At 41.4% G+C, this 22,008-nt stretch overlaps 1 protein-coding gene across 1 annotated transcript in view; it reads right to left on the bottom strand.

The window, feature by feature from the left end:
* The window catches only part of memo1 (mediator of cell motility 1), a 71,955-nt gene that overhangs the window by 21,091 nt on the left and 28,856 nt on the right, over positions 1 to 22,008 (bottom strand). Inside the window, exon 4 of the mRNA XM_073051413.1 lies at positions 6,945 to 7,057. Within this exon, the coding sequence (XP_072907514.1) occupies positions 6,945 to 7,057 (113 nt within the window). The remainder of the gene's footprint in view (positions 1 to 6,944; positions 7,058 to 22,008) is intronic.

A 22,008-nucleotide genomic window follows, 5' to 3' on the forward strand; every position in this document is an offset into this window, starting at 1 on the left:
GAGATAGAAAATGCATGTCAAAAAGGGCAATGTTACAATAGTCATGGGGGATTTAACTTTGCAGGTATATTGGGAAAATCAGATTGGTGCTGGATTCCAGGAGGGGGAATTTCTAGAGTGCCTATGAGATGGTTTTTTAGAGCTGCACGTGTTGAGCCCACTAGGGGATCAGCTATTCTGGACTGGGTGTTGTGCAATGAACCAGAATGATTAGAGAGTTTAAGGTAAAAGAACACTTAAGGTCAAGTGATCGTAATATGATTGAATTCACCCTAAAATCTGAGAAGGAGACACTAAAGTCTGCTGTATCAGTATTACAGTGGAGTAAAGGGAATTACAGAGGCATGAGAGAAGAGTTGGCCAGAATTGATTAGAAAGGAATACTGGCAGGGATGATGGCAAAGCAGCAATGTCTAGATTTTCTGGAAGCAATTTGGAAGGACACAGGGTATATACATCACAAAGAGGAAGAAGTATTCTAAAGGCAAGATGCCTCAACCATGGCTAAGAAGAGAAGGTAAAGCAAACATAAGAACAAAGAGAGGTCATATAATAAAGCAAAAGTTACTGGGAAGTTGGGAGGATTGAAAGCTTTTAAAAACTACCAAAAAGCAACTAAAAAAGTAATTGGGAAAGTAAAGATGGAATACGAAAGAAAGCTAGCCAATAATATTAAAGAGGATACTAAAAGTTTCTTCAGATACATAAAGTGTAAAAGAGGCATGAGTGGATATCGAGCCACTGGAAAAGGATGCTAGAGAGTTAGTAATGGGGACGATGAAATGGTGGTCAAAATGAATAAGTATTTTGCGCCAGTCTTCACTGTGGAAGACACTAGCAGTGTGGTGGAAGTTCCAGGTGTCGGGGGCACGAAGTGTGTGATGTTACCATAACGAGAGAGAAGATTCTTGGGAAACTGAAGGGTCTGAAGCGATCGTGTAGGCATTGGTAATGGTCTTTCAAGAATAACTAGATTCTGAAATGGTTCCGGAAGACTGGAAAACTGAAAATGTCACTCCACTCTTCAAGAAGGAAGAGAGGCAGAAGAAAGGAAACTGTAGGCCAGTTAGGCTGACCTCAGTGGTTGGGAAGACGTTGGAGTCGATTATAAGGATAAGGTCTCAGGGTACTTGGAGGCACATGATAAAAAAGGCTGTAGTCAGCATGGTTCCTCAAGGAAGAATCTTGCCTGACAAAACTGTTGAAATTCTATGAAGAAATAACAAGCAGAATAAACAAAGGAGTATAGGTTGATGTATACTTGGATTTTCAGGCAGTCTTTGACAAGGTGCCACACATGAGGCTGCTTAACAAGCTACGAGCCCATGGTATTACCAGGAAAGATTCTAACATAGATAAAGCAGTGGCTAATTTGGCAGAAGGCAAAAAGTGGGAATAAAGGGAGCCTTTCCTGGCTGGTTGCTGGTGACCAGTGGTGATCCACAGGGGTGTGCGTTGGGACAGATTCTTTTACATTATATATCAATGATTTGGAGAATGGGCAAAGAAATGGCAGATGGAATACAGTGTTGGAAAGTGTATGGTCATGCACTTCGGTATAAGAAATGCAAGGGTTGCTTTTTTTTTTACACAAAAATCTGAGATGCAAAGGGATTTGGGAGTCCTTATGCTAGGATTCCCTAAATTTAACCCCAGGTTAAATTGCAGGGCGAGTCTGTGGTGAGGAAAGCAAATACAATGTTAGCATTCATTTCAAGAGGACTAGAATATAAAAGCAAGGATATAATTTGAGACTTTATAAAGCACTAATGAGGCCTCACTTGGAGTATTGTGAGCAGGTTTGGGACCCTTATCTTAGAAAGGATGTACTGAAACTGGACAGGGTTCAAAGGAGATTCATGAAAATGATTCCAGGGTTGAATGGCTTGTCATATGAATAGCATCTTGGCCTGTATTCACTAGAATTCAGAAGAATGAGGGGTGACCTCATTGAAACCTATCAAGTGATGAAAGTTTGATATAGATATGGAGAGGATGTTTCCTATGGTGGGAGAGTTTAAGATCAGAGGACACAGCCTCAGAATAGAAGGGCGTCCTTTGAGAATGGAGATGAGAAGGAGAAAGGATTTCTTTAGCCAGAGAGTGGTGACTCTGTGGAATTCGTTGCCATAGGCAGCTGTGGAAGCCAAGGCAGAGGTTGATAGATTCTGGATTGGTCAGGGCATCAAGAGATACAGGGAGAAGGCAGGAGATTGGGGCTAAGAAGAAAATTGGATCAGCCATGATGAAATGGCGGAGCAGATGTGATGGGCCAAATGGCCTAATTCTGCTCCTATATCTTATGGTCTTATAATCTAATGAAGGCAAAATAAAACAAGGAAGGTAGTCCAGCCAAGACATTGAAGAGATGTATTAGATCAAAAGAAAATCATTGCCAAAAGAATTTCAACTTTCAGCAAAGGATGAACAAGAAATTGCTAAGAATAAGGAAAAACGAATATGCCAGTCAGCTGGAGAGAAACTCAAAAAAAAGTGTACTTTAACAGCTTCTATAGATACATAGTACTGTGCAAAGGTCTTAGGCACGTATATACAGTATGTATAGCTTGAGTGACCAAGACTTTTGCATAGTACTGTAAGCTGTTTTTTTACATCATTTCCTGTATGGGTTAATTTTACCATAAGTTAAAGTGTGTCCTTTAATGACCAAGGCAACAGTCAGTACACAGAGGAAGAAGGAAAACGCAGATAAATTAAACAACAAATCCCCGGCAACACACACAAAATGCTGGAGGAGCTCAAGCAGGCCAGGCAGTAGCTATGGAAAAAAGTATAGAGTTGATGTTTCGGGGTGAAATCCTTCATCAAGACTGGAAAAAAAAGATGAGAAGTTAGAGCAAGGAGGTGGGGGGAGGGGAGGAAGAAGTACAAGGTGGTGGGTGATAGGAGAAACCGGGACAGGGGGGTGGATAAAGTAAAGAGCTGGGAAGTTGATAGGTGAAAGAGATAAAGGGCAGGAGAAGGGGGAATTTGACAGGAGAGGGCAGAAGACCATGGAAGAAAGGGAAGGGGAGGATCAGAAAGGGGAGGTGATGGGCAGGCTACCCAGTCGAAATACAAGGTGTTGCTCCTCCAGCCTGAGTGTGGCCACATCACAGCAGTGGAGGAGGCCATGGACTGACATGTCAGAATGGGAATGGCAAGTAGAATTGAAGTGGGTGGCCACAGGAAGATCTCGCTTTTTCTTGCGGACAGAATGTAGGTGCTTGACAAAGTGGTCTCCTAATCTACGCTTGGAAGTGGTGTCTCAGATAGACAGGGTAGTGAAAAAGGTGTTCAGCATGCTGGCTTCATCAGTCAGGGCTTTGACTATAGGAGTTGGGACACTACGTTTGGTTGTGTAAATCTCTGGTGAGGCTGCACTTGGGAGTGCTGTGTTCAGATTTGGTCATGACGTGTTAAACTGGAAAGAGTGCAGAAAGATATACAAGAATGTTGTCAGAACTGGAGACCTGAGTTATAGGGAGAGGTTGGTCATGCTAGGTTTTTATTCCTTGAAACAGAGGTGAATGAGGGTGACCTTTCAAGGTCGGGGAATCCAAAGCTAAGGGAAATAGATTTAGGGTGATTTAGGACATTTAAAAGGAACCTAAGGGGCAACATTTTCCACACAAGGGGATGGTGGGTATATGGAATGAGCTGCCAGAGGAAGGCATTGAAGCAGATACAAAAGAATCATTCAAGGAGAACTTGGATAGGTTCATGGAGGGAAGGGGCCAGGAGGGATACGGGCAAATGCAGGAAATTGGGACTTGCTGGGTGGGCTCGTTGTGCAAAGGGCCTGTATCCATGCTGTATTACTGTATGACTCTAAGTAAGTATGTCCCACTGAAGAAATTAATGGTGCAGGACGCTGATAAATCCTGTGAATGTGAGGACTTAGCCTTGGAATTTGAAAGTAGCTTCTCTGGAGATAACAAATTTGTTGGTTATTAAATCACAAACAAGAGAGAATCTGCAGATGCTGGAAATTCAAGCAACACACACAAAATGCTGAAGGAACTCAGCAGACCAGGCAGCATCTATAGAAAAAAGTACAGTCGACGTTTTGGAGCGGACCCTTTGACAGAACTGGAGAAAAAAAGATGAGGAGTAGATTTAAAAGAAGGCAGAGGGGAGACAGAAATACAAGGTGATAGACAATAGACAGTAGGTGCAGGAGTAGGCCATTCGGCCCTTCTAGCCAGCACCACCATTCACTGTGATCATGGCTGATCATACACAATCAGTACCCCATTCCTGCCCTCTCCCCATATCCCTTGACCCCGCTATATATAAGAGCTCTATCTAACTCTCTCTTGAATGCATCCAGAGACTTGGCCTCCTCTGCCTTCTGGGGCAGAGCATTCCACATATCCACCACTCTCTGGGTGAAAAAGTTTTTCTGCATCTCTGTTCTAAATGGCCTACCCCTTATTCTTAAACTGTGGTCTCTAGTTCTGGACTCACCCATCAGCGGGAACATGCTTCCTGCCTCCAGTGTGTCCAATCCCTTAATAATCTTATATGTTTCAATCAGATCCCCTCTCATCCTTCTAAATTCCAGTGTATACAAGCCCAGTCACTCCAATCTTTCAACATATGACAGTCCCGCCATTCCGGGAATTAACCTTGTGAACCTACGCTGCACTCCCTCAATAGCAAGAATGTCCTTCCTCAAATTTGGAGACCAAAACTGCACACAATACTCCAGGTGGGGTCTCACCAGGGCCCTGTACAGCTGCAGAAGGACCTCTTTACTCCTATACTCAATTCCTCTTGTTATAAAAGCCAGCATGCCATTAGCTTTCTTCACTGCCTGCTGTACCTGCATGTTTGCTTTCATTGACTGATGTACAAGAACACCTAGATCTCGTTGTAACAGGTGATAGGTGAAATCGGGAGGGGTAAGGATGAAGTTAATAGCTGGGAAGTTGACTGGTGAAAGGGCCCTTGTCCATTCGTCCCTCCCCACTGATCTCCCACCTGGAACTTCTCCTTGCAAGCGGAATAAGTGCTGCACCTGCCCCTACACTTCCTCCTTCACTACCATTTAGGACCCCAAACGGTCCTTCCAGGTGAGTCGACACCTCACCTGTGAATCTGCTGGGGCCATGTACTGTGTCCAGTGCTCCTGGTATGGCCTTCTGTATATCAGTGAGACCCAGCGTAGAGTGGGAGATTGTCTCACCGAGCACCTACGCTCCATCCACCAGAAGAAGTGGAATCTCCCAGTGGCCACCCATTTTAATCCCACTTCCCATTCCCATAGCGATGTGTCAATCCCTGGCCTCCTCTACTGTCTCAATGAGGCCACACTCAGGTTGGAGAAACAACACCTTAAATTCTGGGGTAGCCTCCAACCTGATGATATGAACATCAATTTTTCAAACTTCTGATAATTAACCCCACCGCCCTCTCCTTCACCAGTCCCCAAACTCTTTTCCCTCTCTCACCTTATCTCCTTGCCTGCTCATTGCCTCCCTCTGGTGCTCCTCCCCCCTTTTCTGTCCTCCATGGCCTTCTACCCTCACCAATCAGACCTCCCTTTCTCCAGCCCTGTATTTCTTTCATCAATCAATTTCCCAGCTCTTTACTTCATTCATCCCCCTCCCGGTTTCACCTCTCACCTTGTGTTTCTCTCTCCCCTCCCCCACCTTTTAAATCTACTCAAACTTTTTTTTCTCCAGTCCTGCCAAAGGGTCTTGGCCTGAAACATCGACCGTACTCTTTTCCATAGATGCTGCCTGGCCTGCTGAGTTCCTCCAACATTTTGTGTGTGTTGCTGGTTATTATCTTTGAAGTTCCATGGTTTCTACATCAGTTTGAACATAATTTAAGGTAAGAAACATAACCCCACTATTTAAAAAAGGAGAGAGAAAACAAGAAAACACAAACCATGTGGTCTCAGTTCAGTAAAGGGAAAATACTGGAAGCTATTATTAAGGAAATGGCAACAGGGCCTTTGAAAAATAGTAACAGACTTGGGCAAAGCCAACTTGGATTTATGAAAGGGAAGCCATGCTTGACAGATCTGATGCTTTTTAAAAAAATGATAACTACAAGAATACATAAGGGTATACCAGTTCACGATCTGTATCAGTACTTTAGAAAGATGATTTGTGATACATCCGAGTATGCTGATGATACAAAGCTAGATAGCAGTATGGGGTTTGAAATCTATATGAGCTCTTAATGAAGATTTAGTGGAATTAATTATTACTCTATTAATTTATATGTTCTCTTCCTCATGAAGAAAGCTAGTATTCTTTACTCTTGTAAACAGCTAACATACAGCTTGGACCACTTGGACCAAATGGGTAGATTGCTTGTTGTAACTTCTCTGCCTTTTTTTTTAAAAACATTTGCAATTATTTCTTTTCACATCAGAAAAAAAACTGATATGATAAAGGTCTTGAAAATGATAAAAAGGGAGGCAAACAAAAATAATTTCTACTTGAGGGAAGAATGGAACCAAGAGCCATTTACTGATACAGTAGTAAATTCCGTAGGGAATTCAGAACCTTCTTCACAACAGAGCAGTTGAGGTGAGTAATGTACAGGAAGAACTAAATAAGCATGAAGAAGGAATGGAGTGGAAAGCTATGCTGAAGTTAGATTAAGTAGGTAGGAGAAACATGAATAACAGCACAGATCTACTGAGCCAAATGACCCTTTTCGCAAATTTAAATACCTTGCATCTTAGAATTTTCGCTTTTACATTCCATGAGCTTGTTGCTTAAAGTCACTGCATTAAGCTTATGTTAAGGAAATTTATTGGAGACTTACCAATTTTTTGCACTGCATTTGCCCTCCTAAAATATTATTTACTTCCCCCAAACATAAATCATGATAGAGCATCAGCTAATCTTTGCGTCCATTGGTTGACACGCATCAATGAAACCACATACATTAAGAACTAAGAGGCAAGCATTGACACTTACTCTTTTGATCGATGCGTAGATCATACAAAGGCGTTCTATAAATATCTGCAGTGGATAAAGCACAGCGAGAAAGAGGTGCATGGTGCGACGGTCCCAAGATAAAAACTCTGCGTCTGTGAGAAAATTAAATTGTCTTGTAAATTATATGATCAACTTCCTTCTGCTTTGACACAAATGATTACAAAGTATTTAAAGTGGCTCACATAACTAGTCACATAGGTGATAAAACACTCGTCTCCCTCAAGGGACAAATAGATCATGATATTTGTAGAGAGGTGAATGCCACATACTCAGCCTTATGTTCTCCACGGTCACAAGAAAATCTTAACGCAGGAAGTCTATTTGGGCCATCTTTGTTCCTTCACACCAACCCAATGCAGTATATAATTGTTTCTCATATGTTTCTTGTGGGGCTTTATGGTTTTGCTTTGAAGCTTTATTGATTACTTAATACCAAATTTCTCAATGTTAATCTTAAAAGTTGCATAAATTTCTCTGTTAGTTCTACTCTCATGATATAATGGTCTATTATTCCTAAATTCACTTTCATCTTTGGATCATGTGTGAATTTGACCACTTTGCATAGAGCTTGTAAATTATTGCTCAAAGATAATCATACAACTACATCAACTAGGAACATTATAGGGACTTGGTTGTACATAGTATATTTTAAGCTGATAAGGGTTTCCACTATTCCTACAATACTTTACTACCCCGATTGTGCACTCATTTTGAAACTATGAGAACTCTTGTGGAGCCTACAGCAGCTTTGATAAATACACAACTTGCCAGAAAATTACCCACAATCACATTGGATGAATTCAAGCTATCTTTTACCTACAAAATTACTAATGTGGCACATTACAAACATGGGTGTGAATGAAAAAATGTGAATAAAGATAAAAGGATGTAACATTTAGAAACAAAAAAGTGGATGATACAACACAGTGAATTCTGCTTTTGTATTTTAAAATTATTTATTCTCAGGCCCAATTCAGACTCGTGTGCAAGCAAATTTTAAACTCTAAGGAAATTACGCAGTTCTGTTGATTTTTATACACTGGTTCAAGGGGTATGCTAGAAGTTATTGAGGCTCTGATCTTCACCAAATATTACGGTGCACACAATACAAACCACTTTAATCTGTGCTGAAGTAATCTGCTTTTCACCATTAAACTTAGGAAAGGGCCTGGTCAGTGTTGATTAGTACAAAGAGATTTAATGCTTGCTTGTCTGTTTTGGATACAGGTCCAGTTAAGGTGTCTGTCAATCAAAAGAGATGCAGTAGAGGAGGAAATCTGACTTTATTGACACATCATGCATGAATAAAGAGGGCTTTGCAGGAGAAAGATAATCTTTAGTTCAAGTAAGCTCCTAATCTCAGAAATCAGATGAACCCACAATAACTGGGGAAGGAAATTAATCCAATATGTGTGCAATGCAAGCTCCATTGCAGCTCTCCAGTGGATCTTAAAAACTATTACTGGAAGTAGACAGATGAAGAGAATGTCTTAGTGGAAACATTATTACACGACTGGTTATTGTACTGATCCACTGATCCACACTTCAACATTTTAGCCAAACACTGCCAACATCAAGCAAGTGAACGTGCCAATCCCTTTTCCAGCTTGGAAAAGGAGGTGCTAACAGAACAGCAGATGTTTATTTCATGGAATATCCAGTCCATACTATCAAACAGCTATAATATTCAGCATAAAACACATTGTTGTAAAGAATCACTTGTAAAGGTTGAACAGAACAGAAATAAGGCAATTCAACCCAAATATGCCAGCCATTTTGTCCCTTAATGTCTCCTTACATGTACTTATGCTATTTGCCTTACAATTCTCTTGTGGTACCAAGTTCACATACTAACTGTGCTCTGAGTAAATATTCATTCTCCGTGGATTTATTAGTGATCATCTGATAATATCAGCCCACGTACTGGCTTCTGTACAATAGAAGCAGCACAAACACCTCATCAAATCAGAAGCTTCGTGGGTTTGAGTTCTGAGATCTGTTATAAAATTGACTGGGACTTTCCTAAGAAATTCTAGAGTCATTCTTGTAAATTGTTTTTCTTTTTAATCTTTTCAAGCATCTTCAAAAGATTTTTTTCAATATCAAGACAAGAAACACACAAGATATTCCAAGAGTATATTAGCCCATTTTTTTAGAAGTTTAACCTAACCTGCCTGCTTTTCAGTTCTACTTCTCTAGAAGTGAACACAACGAATGAGATTGTTGTTTTTAAAAACTGACTCACAGTGATCATGGTGATTTGAGCATCCATACGGTTCCTCCAATGCCTCAAGGTTCTTCTGGCCAAAATTCACCATCTCTCATTCATCACTATTGAAATTATTAATTATCCAGCCACTCTCTGCAAGTTTCATAATGTCTGCCCTCTCTTGATTGTCAAAATACAATGTCTCAGCTTGTAGGGTGAGAACCTACCGGTATTAACTCTACAATGCCGAACAACTGTTAAATAACTGTCGAGTTTGTTGACAGAATTTAATTAAGAAGGTGTTGACTTTGTAACACTGCTAGTTGTGCACATTTTTTTTGATAAGTTTCTCAATTTTGAAATGCAATTCAAATTATTGAAGTCCAAATAAGTTTTTTTAAAATAATATTACTCTTGACTTCCCAGAGCTTTGCTCACTGATTGCCAGAGGAGTTGTAGCTAAACTGGTAGGATTCTACGATGTATACTCTTACAACTTACAACACCCTCACATCACAGTAACTCCTAAAACTGGGAAAATAAGGTTAATTATTTGTGATTGGCAATTGCATATGCCAATGCTAAATCATATTTTGAACAGTTAAGCAGCTGGTGGCAATTTGTTAAAGTCTTGATACATGTCACTAATTCCTAACCCATCCTGACTACCAGTTATTGTTAGAAACACTTGTTATCCATCTGCTGATGTGGCACCTTCTGGTTTCATTTTAAAATCATGTAACTGGCTGTCCTTTAACCTGTTCTATTGAAATGCGACTAACTTATTAAAGTCCCAAATTTTGAAGCCAAACAACTTTTCATTATTTTGTAAAGCTTTCTTATCCTGCCTCACCCTCTCAATCTCCTATCTTTAATCATATAACTGTCAATAATTCTGAAGTAATACATACAATCACGCTCTGATCTGAATTAGGTACATTCAAAATGATCAGTCTTTAGCCAATTTGTATGGATTATCCCTGAAAATATATTTATAAATAGGAATCAGTATTAAAAAATTCTGATGTTGCAATCTGCTGCTAACATAACCACATTACAGTACCCCTGCCATCACATACAGATAACAAAACTTTTTTTTACAAATGAGTTAACTATACATTGTTGGGAATATATTATGATGCTGGCATAAAATACTAACAATAAACTAGTCACCCAAAAACATGGATAGATTAAATTATGAAAAATAATTAAGTTTAAATAATTTACATTAGAAATAATGTTTAGAAATGTGATTATACATAGTAATTGTAACAAATGAATACAAATGTAAAATATTCCAGAGAATGCTTATTTTTGTAAATTCAGCAAGATTAAACAAAGTTAAATGAAAATTAATTCTGTGTAATTCATTACCATCGACAGCTATGGAGGCCAAGACACTGGGTACATTTAAAACAGTTTGATAGGTTCTTGATTAATAAGGGCGTCAAAGATTACAGGGAAAAGGCAAGAGAATAGGCTTGAGAATGATAATATATCAACCATGATAGCAGACTCAATGGGCCAAAATGGCCTAATCTGTTCCTTTGTCTAATGTTCTCATAAAAGGTATTGTCCTGCTGACTTTCAGCTCTCTATCTGGTTAAATATGAAAACTAACATTAAAATCCTAGTGAGACAAGATGTTAGAACCAGTATTTTTTATGAAAAAGAAATACTGATTTCAGAGCTTATCTGAGGATGTGACCAGCAACAAGTTAAAAGGGGAAACAGATTTTTTTAATGGATTTATAAAGATTCCACACTTAAGAAAAACTCACAGGGGTGATAAATTGTTATGGACAGTGGTTCAGTTAAAGTACAGAAAACAGTGAAATAAATGGCTCTCTTGATGATGCCACGCAGTTGCTAGAAGGTTACCTACAAAATCGGGCCCTCATTTTATTAAAATTTATGTTAATAACTTAGATGAATGCATGACATATTTAAATTTACTTATAACAGAATACAGAACTTCAAATACAGAGCCGACAAAGGGATATAGAGAGATTAAGTGAATGGGAAATGAGCAGGCAGATATAGTATCTTGCAAAAGGATATCAGGCTGAACAATGTGAAATTTGCAAATGTTGGTATTCTAAAGAGTCTAAGTGCTTTGGTCCATGAAATTCAAAAAAAGTAAGAAAGACTAGCTTCAACTATTTTTGTCTTTGGTGAGACCACATTTGTGAAGCTTGAGTCAACTCAGCCAAGGAGGAATATACAGTCAGCCCTCATTATCCGCGGGGGATTGGTTCCGGGACCCCTCGCGGATACCAAAATTCGCAGATGCTCAAGTCCCTTATTCAACCTGTCTCAATCCGGTGGACCTTAGGACCCAGCGGAACCGCAGACCTTATTTAACCTGTCTCAGTGCGGCAGACATTAGGATCCGGCGGCAGAGATCTGAATCTGCAGTGTTTCTGTTCACGAAAATAATCACGAACACGATTGAAAATAAAGTGGAAATAATAAAGTGATCGGAAAGAGATGAAACGCCATCGGTCACCGGAAAAGCGTTAGGCTACGCAGTCAACGATCGGAACAATTTTAAAGGATAAAGTGAGAAAAGCTCTGCCCCGATGAAAGCTACAATTATTACTAAGCAGCGCAATGGTTTAATTATTGGGTTTTGGGTTTTTGATCCTCCACATCAACCCACCACGGTGGACAGCGCACTCGGGAGTGATCTGTCCCGGGTCTGAGAACTTCCGTTCCCGAGCCCAGCGCTGAAACATACGTTCTTAAGTGTTTTATATGCATAGAAAGGTAAAATATATACTATATACTAAGACAAACGTTTGACTAACTGACGCTAAATAATACCGGATGTACCTGTTCCAACTTACTTAGTAAGAGAACTTCCGATTTTTTTTATCCCGATCCACGATAACCCACGCACATCCTCCCATATACTTTAAATCATCTCTAGATTACTTATAATACCTAATACAATGTAAATGCTATGTAAAATGGTTGTTATACTGCATTGTTTAAGGAATAATGACAAGAAAAAAAAGTCTGCACATGTGCGAACAACAAGTGCTGGAAGAGCACTTCCGGGTTTTCGCAATTCGTGGTTGGTTGAATTCGCAGATGCGGAACTTGCGGACAAGGAGGGCCGACTGTACTGGGATTGAAGGCTGTGCTGTATAGATTCACCAGACTATTTCATGAGCTGGTGGGAAGGGGAATGGGGTTCCATTGAGAAGTGATTAAGTAGGATTGTGTAGTGTATTTAATACTTAAGCAATATTTGAGTAATATTATAAATATACTGTCTGATTAAGCATTCTTTGTTCTTTATATAATTCATTATGGGTTATATGTAAAAGTACGTGAATGGTATACATCATTATGGCAGCACTTCATATGAGTGTGCCTCTCTAAAGTAGAACAAAGTAGACACGTTATCCTGGGCTCCTGTGTTTCTCTTTCAATTGGTTTCGGGAGTTACTAAATAAAGCAGATTGGCTGTAATGGCCATTGGAAATGAGAAAAAGAAAGGACACCTCTGGTTGCTCCAGTTTCATCCAATAGCCCAAACACCTGTTGACAGATAAATTTGTGACTATAAGTTAGTCCTTAGTGTGGGTACAAAGCAAGCAAGAGGGAGCTGCTGAGAAGGTGACAGAAAGTGATTAAAGGACAATAAGGAGACAAGAGGTAATAAAGCAGTGAGGACTGCTCAATAGTGTTGGCAATATGTGTACGGTGGAATAGCAATGCCACAATTAACATTGTTATCTCACAGCTCCAGGGATGTGGGTTCAATCCTGACCTCAGATGAAATCTATGTGAAGCCAGCATATTGTCTCTGTCACTTGTTACGCCTGTGCCCCAACTCTGAGGGGCTGAAGGGTACAAAGTAGCCCCCTCCTTTTTGAGAATCGCCAGATTGCTATTAATTCAGGTCAGGAGACCCAGGAAATGAGAGAAAGACATGCAGAATCCACAAAGGGGTTTGGAATGTCCTGGCCCCTCAGCGATACAAAGCCATGGGAAACGGCCATTGTCTCTTGGAGACGGATTTGTGTATTGAGCACTGTGCTATTCATCGAAGCCCTCAAGGAATGAGCAACGTGGGCTGGTTGGGGGATGGCATCATTCCAACCTGACTGACATCTGAGACCCCGTGAGTAAGGATAAAAGAAGGTCTGGGGAACAACCCCTTTAGACGCACCAGGAGAAACACTAGAAATCCCGTGACAGCGTAATAGCGACAGCCGGTGGAAAGCCCACGTGCGTCTTTTTCCATTTGCCTCGGAATTGGTGGGACTGACCACGGAAGAACGGCTTAGCTAAAAGGAAAAGGACACCGACGACATTTCGAAGGATCGACATCATAAAAAGGAAAACGGGCAAGTTCTAAACTCCGCCTCTCTCTCCAACCAAAAGCTGCAGCCTGAATGAACTGAAGTGACCTTTATATTTCCATCGGACAATACATTATCCCCTAGACAACGATAGAGCTATTTCTTATTGATTATTATTATACCCGCACTTTTAGATTTAGTATTGACGACGTATATTATCTGTATGTTTGCATTGATATTATTTTTGTGTATTTTTATCAATAAATACTGTTAAAAATAGCACCATCAGACTTCAACTGACCTCTCTATCTTTGCTGGTAAGTGACCCAGTTACGGGGTACGTAACACAGTTTCCTCTCTAAGATATTGCTGGTCGATTAATTGGCTACTGAGATCAACACTTCGTGTAAATAAATACAAGAGGCCAGAAATCCAGAACAGCACACACAAAATGCTGAAGGAACTCAGCAGGTCAAGCAGCATCTATGGAAATAAATATTTCAGGGCGAGACCCTTCTTCAGGACTGGGAAGGAAGGGGGAAGATGCCAGGATAAAAAGGTGTGGCCAGGGGTAGAAGAACTAGCTAGATGGTGCTGGGTGAGCCAAGTGGGTAGGAAAGTTAAAGGGCTGGAGAAGAAGGAATCTGAAAGGAGAGGAGAGTGGACCATAGGAGAAAGGGAAGAAGAGGCACCGGGGGAGCTGATTGGCAGGTGAGGAGAAGAGGTAAGAGGCCACAGTAGAGAATAGAAGAAGAAGGAAGAGAGTAGGAAAAAAATTACCAGAAAGAGAAATCAGTCCATGCCACCAGATTGGAGGCTACCAAGATGGAATATGAGGTGATGTTGCTCTATTCTGAGGGTGGCCTCATCCTGGCAAAAGAGGAGCCCATGGACCAACATGTTAAAACAGGAATGGAGATAGGAATTAAAATAGTTAGCCACTCGGAAATATCACTTTGCGGATGGAGCGGAGGTGCTTGACAAAGCAGGCCCCCAATTTACATCAGGTTGCACCAATGTAGAGGAGGCTGCTTCGGGAGCACTGGATACAATAAACAGCCCCAGCAGATTTACAGGTGAATTGTTGCCTCACCTGGAAGGAATGTTTGAGGCACTGAATGGAGGAAAGTGAGGAGGTGAATGGGCAGGTGTAGCGTTTCTGTCACTTGTGGGATTATATGCCAGGAGGGAGATTAGAGGGAAGGGATGAATGGACAATGAAATCACAGAAGGAGTGATCCCTGTGGAAAGTGGAGAGTGGGGTAAATGTAAAGATGTGTTTGGTGGTAGGATCCCACTAAAGATGGCAGAGGTTGGGGAGAATGATGTATTGAATGTGGAGGCTCATGGAGTGATAGGTGAGGACAAGTGGAACTTCATCCCTGTTAAGGTGCAGGGAGATGGGATGAGCATGAATGTCCGATAAATGAAGGAGATGTAAGTGAAGGCAGCATAAATGCTGTAGGAAGGAAAACCCTGCTCTTTGAAGAAGGACAAAGCCTCATCCAGGGTACAGATGTGATGGGGATGAAGGAACTGAGAAAAGGGAATAGCGTTTTTATAGGAGACAGGGTGGGAAGAGGTATAGTCAAGGCAGCCATGGGGATCAGTAAGTTTATAAAAACCTTTGGTAGATGGTTTGCCTCTAGAGATGCAGACAGAGAGTTCAAGAAAGGAGAGAGTGGTGTCAGAAATGGATCAAGTAAATTAAAGGGCAGAGTGGAAGTTCAAAAGTTCATTTATTATCAAAGTATGCCAGAATCAGAATTAGGTTTATTATCACTGGTATATGTTGTGAAATTTGTTAACTTAGCAGCAGCAGTACAATGCAATACATGATAATATAGAAAGAAAAAAATAAGTAATTCAATTACAGTAAGTATATATATGTATATTAGTTAGATTAAAAATAGTGCAAAGCAGAGATAATATTTAAAAAGATTATGTCGCATACAGCTCTGAGATTGTCCTTCTCCAGATAACCACGAAAGAATGAAAACCATGGAAGTCAGTTCAAAGAGAAACAGCAAATCCACCCCACACAAAAAACAGCAACATGACACCAACCCCCCCAAACCTCCTCCACTGCACAAAACACAACAAGAACATCGCCCCCCCGAGTTCCCCCTCCGCTGCACAAGAAAACTAACCATCGCAACAAGAACATGGATCCCAAGCCCCCTCCCCCCACACAAAATGCAGCAAGAACTTTGACTTCCAAAACCCCTCCTCTGCACACAAAAAAAAGAAGTTGGAGGCAAAGTTGATGAAACTCACGAGCTCAGCGTGAGTGAATGAAGCAGCACCCATGCAGTTGCCAATGTAGCACAGGAAGAGTTAGGGAGCATTACTGTGGAATGCTTGGAACAGACTTCTACATAGCCAACGAAAAGACAGGCATAACTGGGGCCCCTGCAGGTGCCCATGGATACCCCTTAGGTTTGGAAAAAGTGGGAGTTGGCGAAGGAGAAATTATTGAGGGTGAGGACCAGTTCTGCCAGATGGAGGAAGGTGGTGGTGGTGGTGGAGGGCAACTGGTTGGATTTTTAGTTCAAAAAGAAGCAGAGAACTTTTTAAGGCTTTTTGATGGGGGATAGAAATGTATAGGGACTGAACATCCATGGGTAAATATAAGGCGGTCAGGGCAAGGAAATTAAAAGTTGTCGATGAGATTGAGAACATGTGAAGTGTCGTGGATGTAGGTGGGAAGGGAGTGGACCAAGGGGGACAGAATGGAGTCAAGGTACGTGGACACAAGTTCAGTGGGGCAGGAGCAGAGAGAGATAATGGGCCTACCCAGATACTTTGTGGATCTTGAGTAGGAGGTAGAAACGAGCAATGCAGGACAAGGGAACTATGGGTTTGGTAGCGGTAGATGAGAGTTCTCCAGAGTTGATGAGGCCAGCGATGCTGTTGGGGACAATTTTCTAATGGTCTGGAGTGGAGTCCTCTTCAAGGGGTACGTATAAGGAGGTGCTGGAGAGTCGCCACCTGGCCTCAGCAAGATTCAGATGAGGCCACCATAGTACAGCAGCACCCCTTTTGGCTATGGGTTGGTATTGGTGCAGAGAGAGTGCAGGGCAGTGCTTTCAGAGGAGGTGAGGTTCAAAGAGGAGAGAGGAATGCTGAAGTCCAGTTGGTTGATGTCTCGTCAGCATTAAGAGATGAAAATATCCAGAGCAGACGGAGAACCAGAAAGGTGTGTCCAAGAAAAGGAGGAAGGTCGAAGATGGGAGAAAGGGTCATCAGTGCGACATGGGGAATCCTTGCCAACAGAGTGGCCTCGGAGATAAAAAAGAGCGTGGCATGTGCGGATCTCACTGAGATGCAGGTGAATGGGGAACAAAGGTAAGGTCCTTGCTGAGCGCCTCAGAGAGAGGAACGTCGGAGGGTATGATGAAAACTGTAGGGATTAGAGCTGGGATCAGAGGGGGAATGTGAGTGATGGCAAATGGATCAAAGGGGAATTGATGGACATTTGGGGGAGAATGTGTTAAAGAGGAAAAGGAAATTAAAAGATGGAATGGGATGGGATCAATTGGGGATTGTTAGCATGGGCCAAATGGCTTCCTCCTGTACTACAACATTACAAGAAGGGCTGACACAACAGATGCTGAGACATAGTTAATTCAGACAGCATAGAGATCAGAAGATGAGAGATTTCTTGAAAATTAAATAAAACTGCAGGGGCATCATGGTAGTGCATTGGTTCTTGCATCGCTTTACAGTGCCAGTGATCAAGGATCAGGGTTCAATTCCCACCGCTGGCTGAAAGGAGTTCTCCCCATAACTCCACAGGGTTCCTCCCACGTACAGGCTGGGATTAGTGAGTTATGAGCACCAGAACCATGGTGATACTAGCAGGCTGCCCTAAGACTGTGTTTCTTGTTGATGCTGAACACCACATTTCACTGCATGTTTCAATGTACATGTGGCAAAAAAAGTTAATCTTTAATCCTTAAGATGCCAGAAATGTAAAATGAAAATCGGAAAACACTGAGGTGCTCTCAGCAGGTTAGGCAGAACCCGACACTTTTTCAGTTACGATGATGGGTCTTCACATCGAACATGAGAAATTTCTTTACTCAGCAAGCTATAAACTGAAATTTTCTGCTCTTTAAGGGAATCAAGGCTCAAAGTTGTTGAATACATTGAAAACTGCAACTGACTGATTATCAAGCCATATAGAGCAGCCACAAAACAGCAGTTGACATAAGAGATCTGAAGTCATCCCCCTGAACAACAGAGTCGACTCCAGGACTATTCCAGCATCTCCTGCTTCTGTTTTTATAAATCTAATTAATTTATGTTACATAACAAGGAAGAACGAGGGTCACATATTGCCCTCTCCATCACTGCTTGGCAATAGGAAACAGAGGGTGGTGTTATTTTTGTGAATAGATGCCTGTGACTGGAATCCTTGATGTTTGCAATACAGGTGTCCCCCGCTTTTTGAACATTCGCTTTACGACAACTCGCTGTTATGAAAGACCTACATTAGTTAACTGTTTTCACTAACAGTAAGTGTTTTCACTGTTACAAAGAAAGGCAGCGCACGCCGAGCAGCTAAGCTCCTCCCCCGGAGCTGCATTCTAGCCGGCATTGCTTAAACACGTGCCTGTGAGCAACTGTGCTTTATGTCGATTTATTTTGTGCATCCGTTAGCAAAATGAGTTCTAAGGTATCGGAAAACCTAAAAGAGCGCGTAAGGGTGTTACACTTAGCATAAAACTAGACATAATAAAGCGTTTCAATCGTGGTGAACAAAGTAAGGATATAGTGAGCTTGGCTAAGGGTTTGTGGAAGTTGACAAAGATGATGTTGAAGAGGTTTTGGCATCCCATGACCAAGAACTGAGAGATGAAGAGGAAAGGATAACAATTGAAGCCGAACGCAGTAGTGAATAGCCCGAAAGTGAAGTCGTCCAGGAACTGAACAGGAAGCAATTGCGTGAGATTTTCGTTGTGATTGACAACACTGCAATAATTGCAGAAAAGTATGACTTTAATTTTGAAAGGGTACGTATGTTTAGGGCATACAGTCGGCCCTCCTTATCCGCGAATTCCACATCCGCGAATTCAACCAACCGCGAATCACGAAAACCTGGAAGTGCTCTTCCAGCACTTGTTGTTCGACCATGTACAAACTGTTTTTCTTGTCATTATTCCCTAAACAATGCTGTATAACAACTATTTCACATAGCATTTACATTGTATTAGGTATTATAAGTAATCTAGAAATGATTTAAAGTATACGGAAGGATGTGTGTGGGTTATTGTGGATCAGGATCGAAAAAAATCGGAAGTTCTCTTACAAAGTAAGTTGGAACAGGTACATCCGGTATTATTTAGTGTCAGTTAGTCAAACGTTTGTCTTAGTATATAGTATCTATTTTACCTTTCTATGCATATAAAACACTTAAGAACGTATGTTTCAGCGCCGGGCTTGGAAAGTTCCCGAGTTCGATCTAGCGACAGATCGCTATCGAGTGCGCTCTCCACCATGCTGGGTTGATGTGGAGGATCAAAAACCCAAAACCCAATAAGTAAACCACTGCGTTGCTTAGTAATAATTGTAGCTTTCATCGGGGCAGGGCCTTTCACATGCTCCATTAAAATTGTTCCGATTATTGACCGACTGTAGCCTAACGCTTTTCCAATGACCGATGGCGTTTCACCTCTTTCCGATCACTTTATTACTTCCACCTTATTTTCAATCGCGATCATGAATATTTTCGTGAACAGAAACACTGCGGATTGAGAGCTACGCCGGGTCCTAATGCCCACCGCTCTGAACATGTTAAATAAAGTCCGGGGTTTTGCTGGGTCCTAAAGACCACCGCACTAATTCAGGTTAAATAAGGGACTTGAGCATCTGCGATTTTTGGTATCCGCGGGGGGGTCTCGGAACCAATCCCCTGCGGATAAGGAGGGTTGACTGTATTTGCAGGATAGTTTGAGTGCTTACAAAGAACTATGATAGAAAAATGCCTGAGGCTAAGCAGTCAAGCATACCGTTGTTTTTCCAGCCTTCCACATCAGACAACGAAAGTCGACCTTCGATATCGAGGCAGGCAGACATAGAAGAAGGTGACTTGCCTGCCCTGATGGAAACAGATGACAATGAGTTGACACCCCAGTCTCCTCTACCCCCCACCACCCCAACCTCCGACGACTCAGCCTAACACACCATCATCAGTGTGCTCACTGTCTTCCCGATTCCGGTAAGTGAAACTCACTGTACATACGTTATTTCTACTTTATATAGGATGTGTATTTTTATGTGTTATTTGCTAGCTTCATAGCTTAAAGGTTACTGGAAAGAGTGCTTCTGCCAAGAGCGCTTGCCCCGTGTGTTTCTGCCGGAGCGCTTGCGCCGTGTGTTTCTGCCGGAGCGCTTGCGCCATGTGTTTTTGTCGCGACTGCTGCCGAAAGCGCTTGCGTGAGATTTTCGCTGCGGTGGACAGTGCTGCAATAATTGTAGAAAAGTATTCCTATATTATATAGGCTATGTATTTATCAGATCATTCCTGCTTTTACTATATGTTATTGTTATTTTAGGTTGTTTGGCATGATTTGGTAGGTTATTTTTTGGGTCTGCGAATGCTCACAAATTTTTCCCATATAAATAAATGGTAATTGCTTCTTCACTTTACGACATTCTGGCTTACGAACCATTTCATAGGAATGCTCTACCTTTGAAAAACAGGGGGAACCTGTATACATGAATGATCTGGTGTGGATATAGGAGGCAGATGACACGAAGATTAGTGGAGTTATTGTTAGTGCAGAGGGTGGTTTGAGGCTACAGAGTGATATCGAAATGTTGGTGAAATGGACTGAGGAATGGTAAAAGAAGTATTTAAAAATCAGGCAGCAGTGATACAGCCAGTGTCAGAGACCCAAGTTCAGTTCTCACCTCCAGTTCTGTCTGCATGGAGTTTGCATATTTTCTATTGACTGTGTGATAACTTCTGGGTGCTCCTGTTTATCCCCACAACCCAAAGACGTATGGATTGTTGGGTTAGTTGGCACCCAGTGTTTATGGAAGTGGTAAATGCAGGTGGGAGTTAGAGGGAAGGAATAACAAATGGGATTAATGCAGGATCAGTATAAATGGGTGATCGATGGGTCACAAGCCTGTTTCTATACCATATCGCTCTGTGACTCTATAACCCAGGTTCTGCCTGCTGAGCACTGGCACTAGTTTTATTTCTTAAGATTTTATCCAGCAGTTTAAACATTATTCTCCTTGTGTTAAAACGGCAACTTGTTCCTTCTCACTCAACTGAGAAAAGCTTTGAGTCACTGAGGACACAGAGAAACAAGGCAATTTGACTTAATCAAATACAGCTACTCAGGCACAATCAGTACTTTGGGGATTCCATCTAGCAAATTTTCCAAACCATCATGTTATTAATATTAATATTCCAACATACTTCTATTTTTTAATGTTACACATTAGCATGATAAATGTTCAAAGGAAGCCAGTAAATTTCAAGGGAGCATGGGAATTGTGCCCCAGGTAAGTTGGAAAAGCTTACCAAACATTATCTGGTTCAAAGTTTAAAGTAAATTTTATTATCAAAATACATACAAACCCCATTTCCCAAAAAGTTGGGATATTTTCCAAAATGCAATTAAAAACAAAAATCTGTGATATGTTAATTCACGTGAACCTTTATTTAACTGATAAAAGTACAAAGAAAAGATTTTCAATAGTTTTACTGACCAACTTAATTGTATTTTGTAAATATACACAAATTTAGAATTTGATGGCTGCAACACACTCAACAAAAGTCGGGACAGAGGCATGTTTACCATTGTGTTACATCACCTTTCCTTTTAATAACACGTTTTAATCATTTTGGAACTGAGGATACTAATTGTAGTAGATTTGCAATTGGAAATTTTGTCCATTCTTGCTTGATATAAGACTTCGGCTGCTCAACAGTCCGTGGTCTCCGTTGTCTGATTCTCCTCTTCATGATGCGCCATACATTTTCAATAGGAGATAGATCTGGACTGGCAGCAGGCCAGTCAAGTACACGCACTCTGTGTCTACAAAGCCACGCTGTTGTAGCTCATGCAGAATGTGGTCTGGCATTGTCCTGCTGAAATAAGCATGGACGTCCCGGGAAAAGACGTCACCTTGATGGCAACATATGTCTCTCTAAAATCCTAATATACGCCTCAGAGTCAATGGTACCTTCACATACATGCAACTCACCCATGCCGTGGTCACTGATGCACCCCCATACCATCACAGATGCTGGTTTTTGCACCTTTCGCTAACAATCAGGATGGTTGTTTTCATCTTTGGCACGGAGAACTCGACGCCCATTTTTTCCAAAAACTAACTGAAATGTGTACTCATCTGACCACAGCACACGGTTCCACAGTCTTTCGGTCCATCTGAGATGAGCTCGGGCCCAGAGAACTCGCCGGCGTTTCTGCATAGAGTTGATTTATGGCTTCCTCCTTGTGTAATACAGTTTCAAGTTGCATTTCTGGATGCA

The sequence above is a fragment of the Hemitrygon akajei genome, chromosome 7 (genome assembly GCF_048418815.1).
Source record: "Hemitrygon akajei chromosome 7, sHemAka1.3, whole genome shotgun sequence".
Classification (NCBI taxonomy): Eukaryota; Metazoa; Chordata; class Chondrichthyes; order Myliobatiformes; family Dasyatidae; genus Hemitrygon; species Hemitrygon akajei.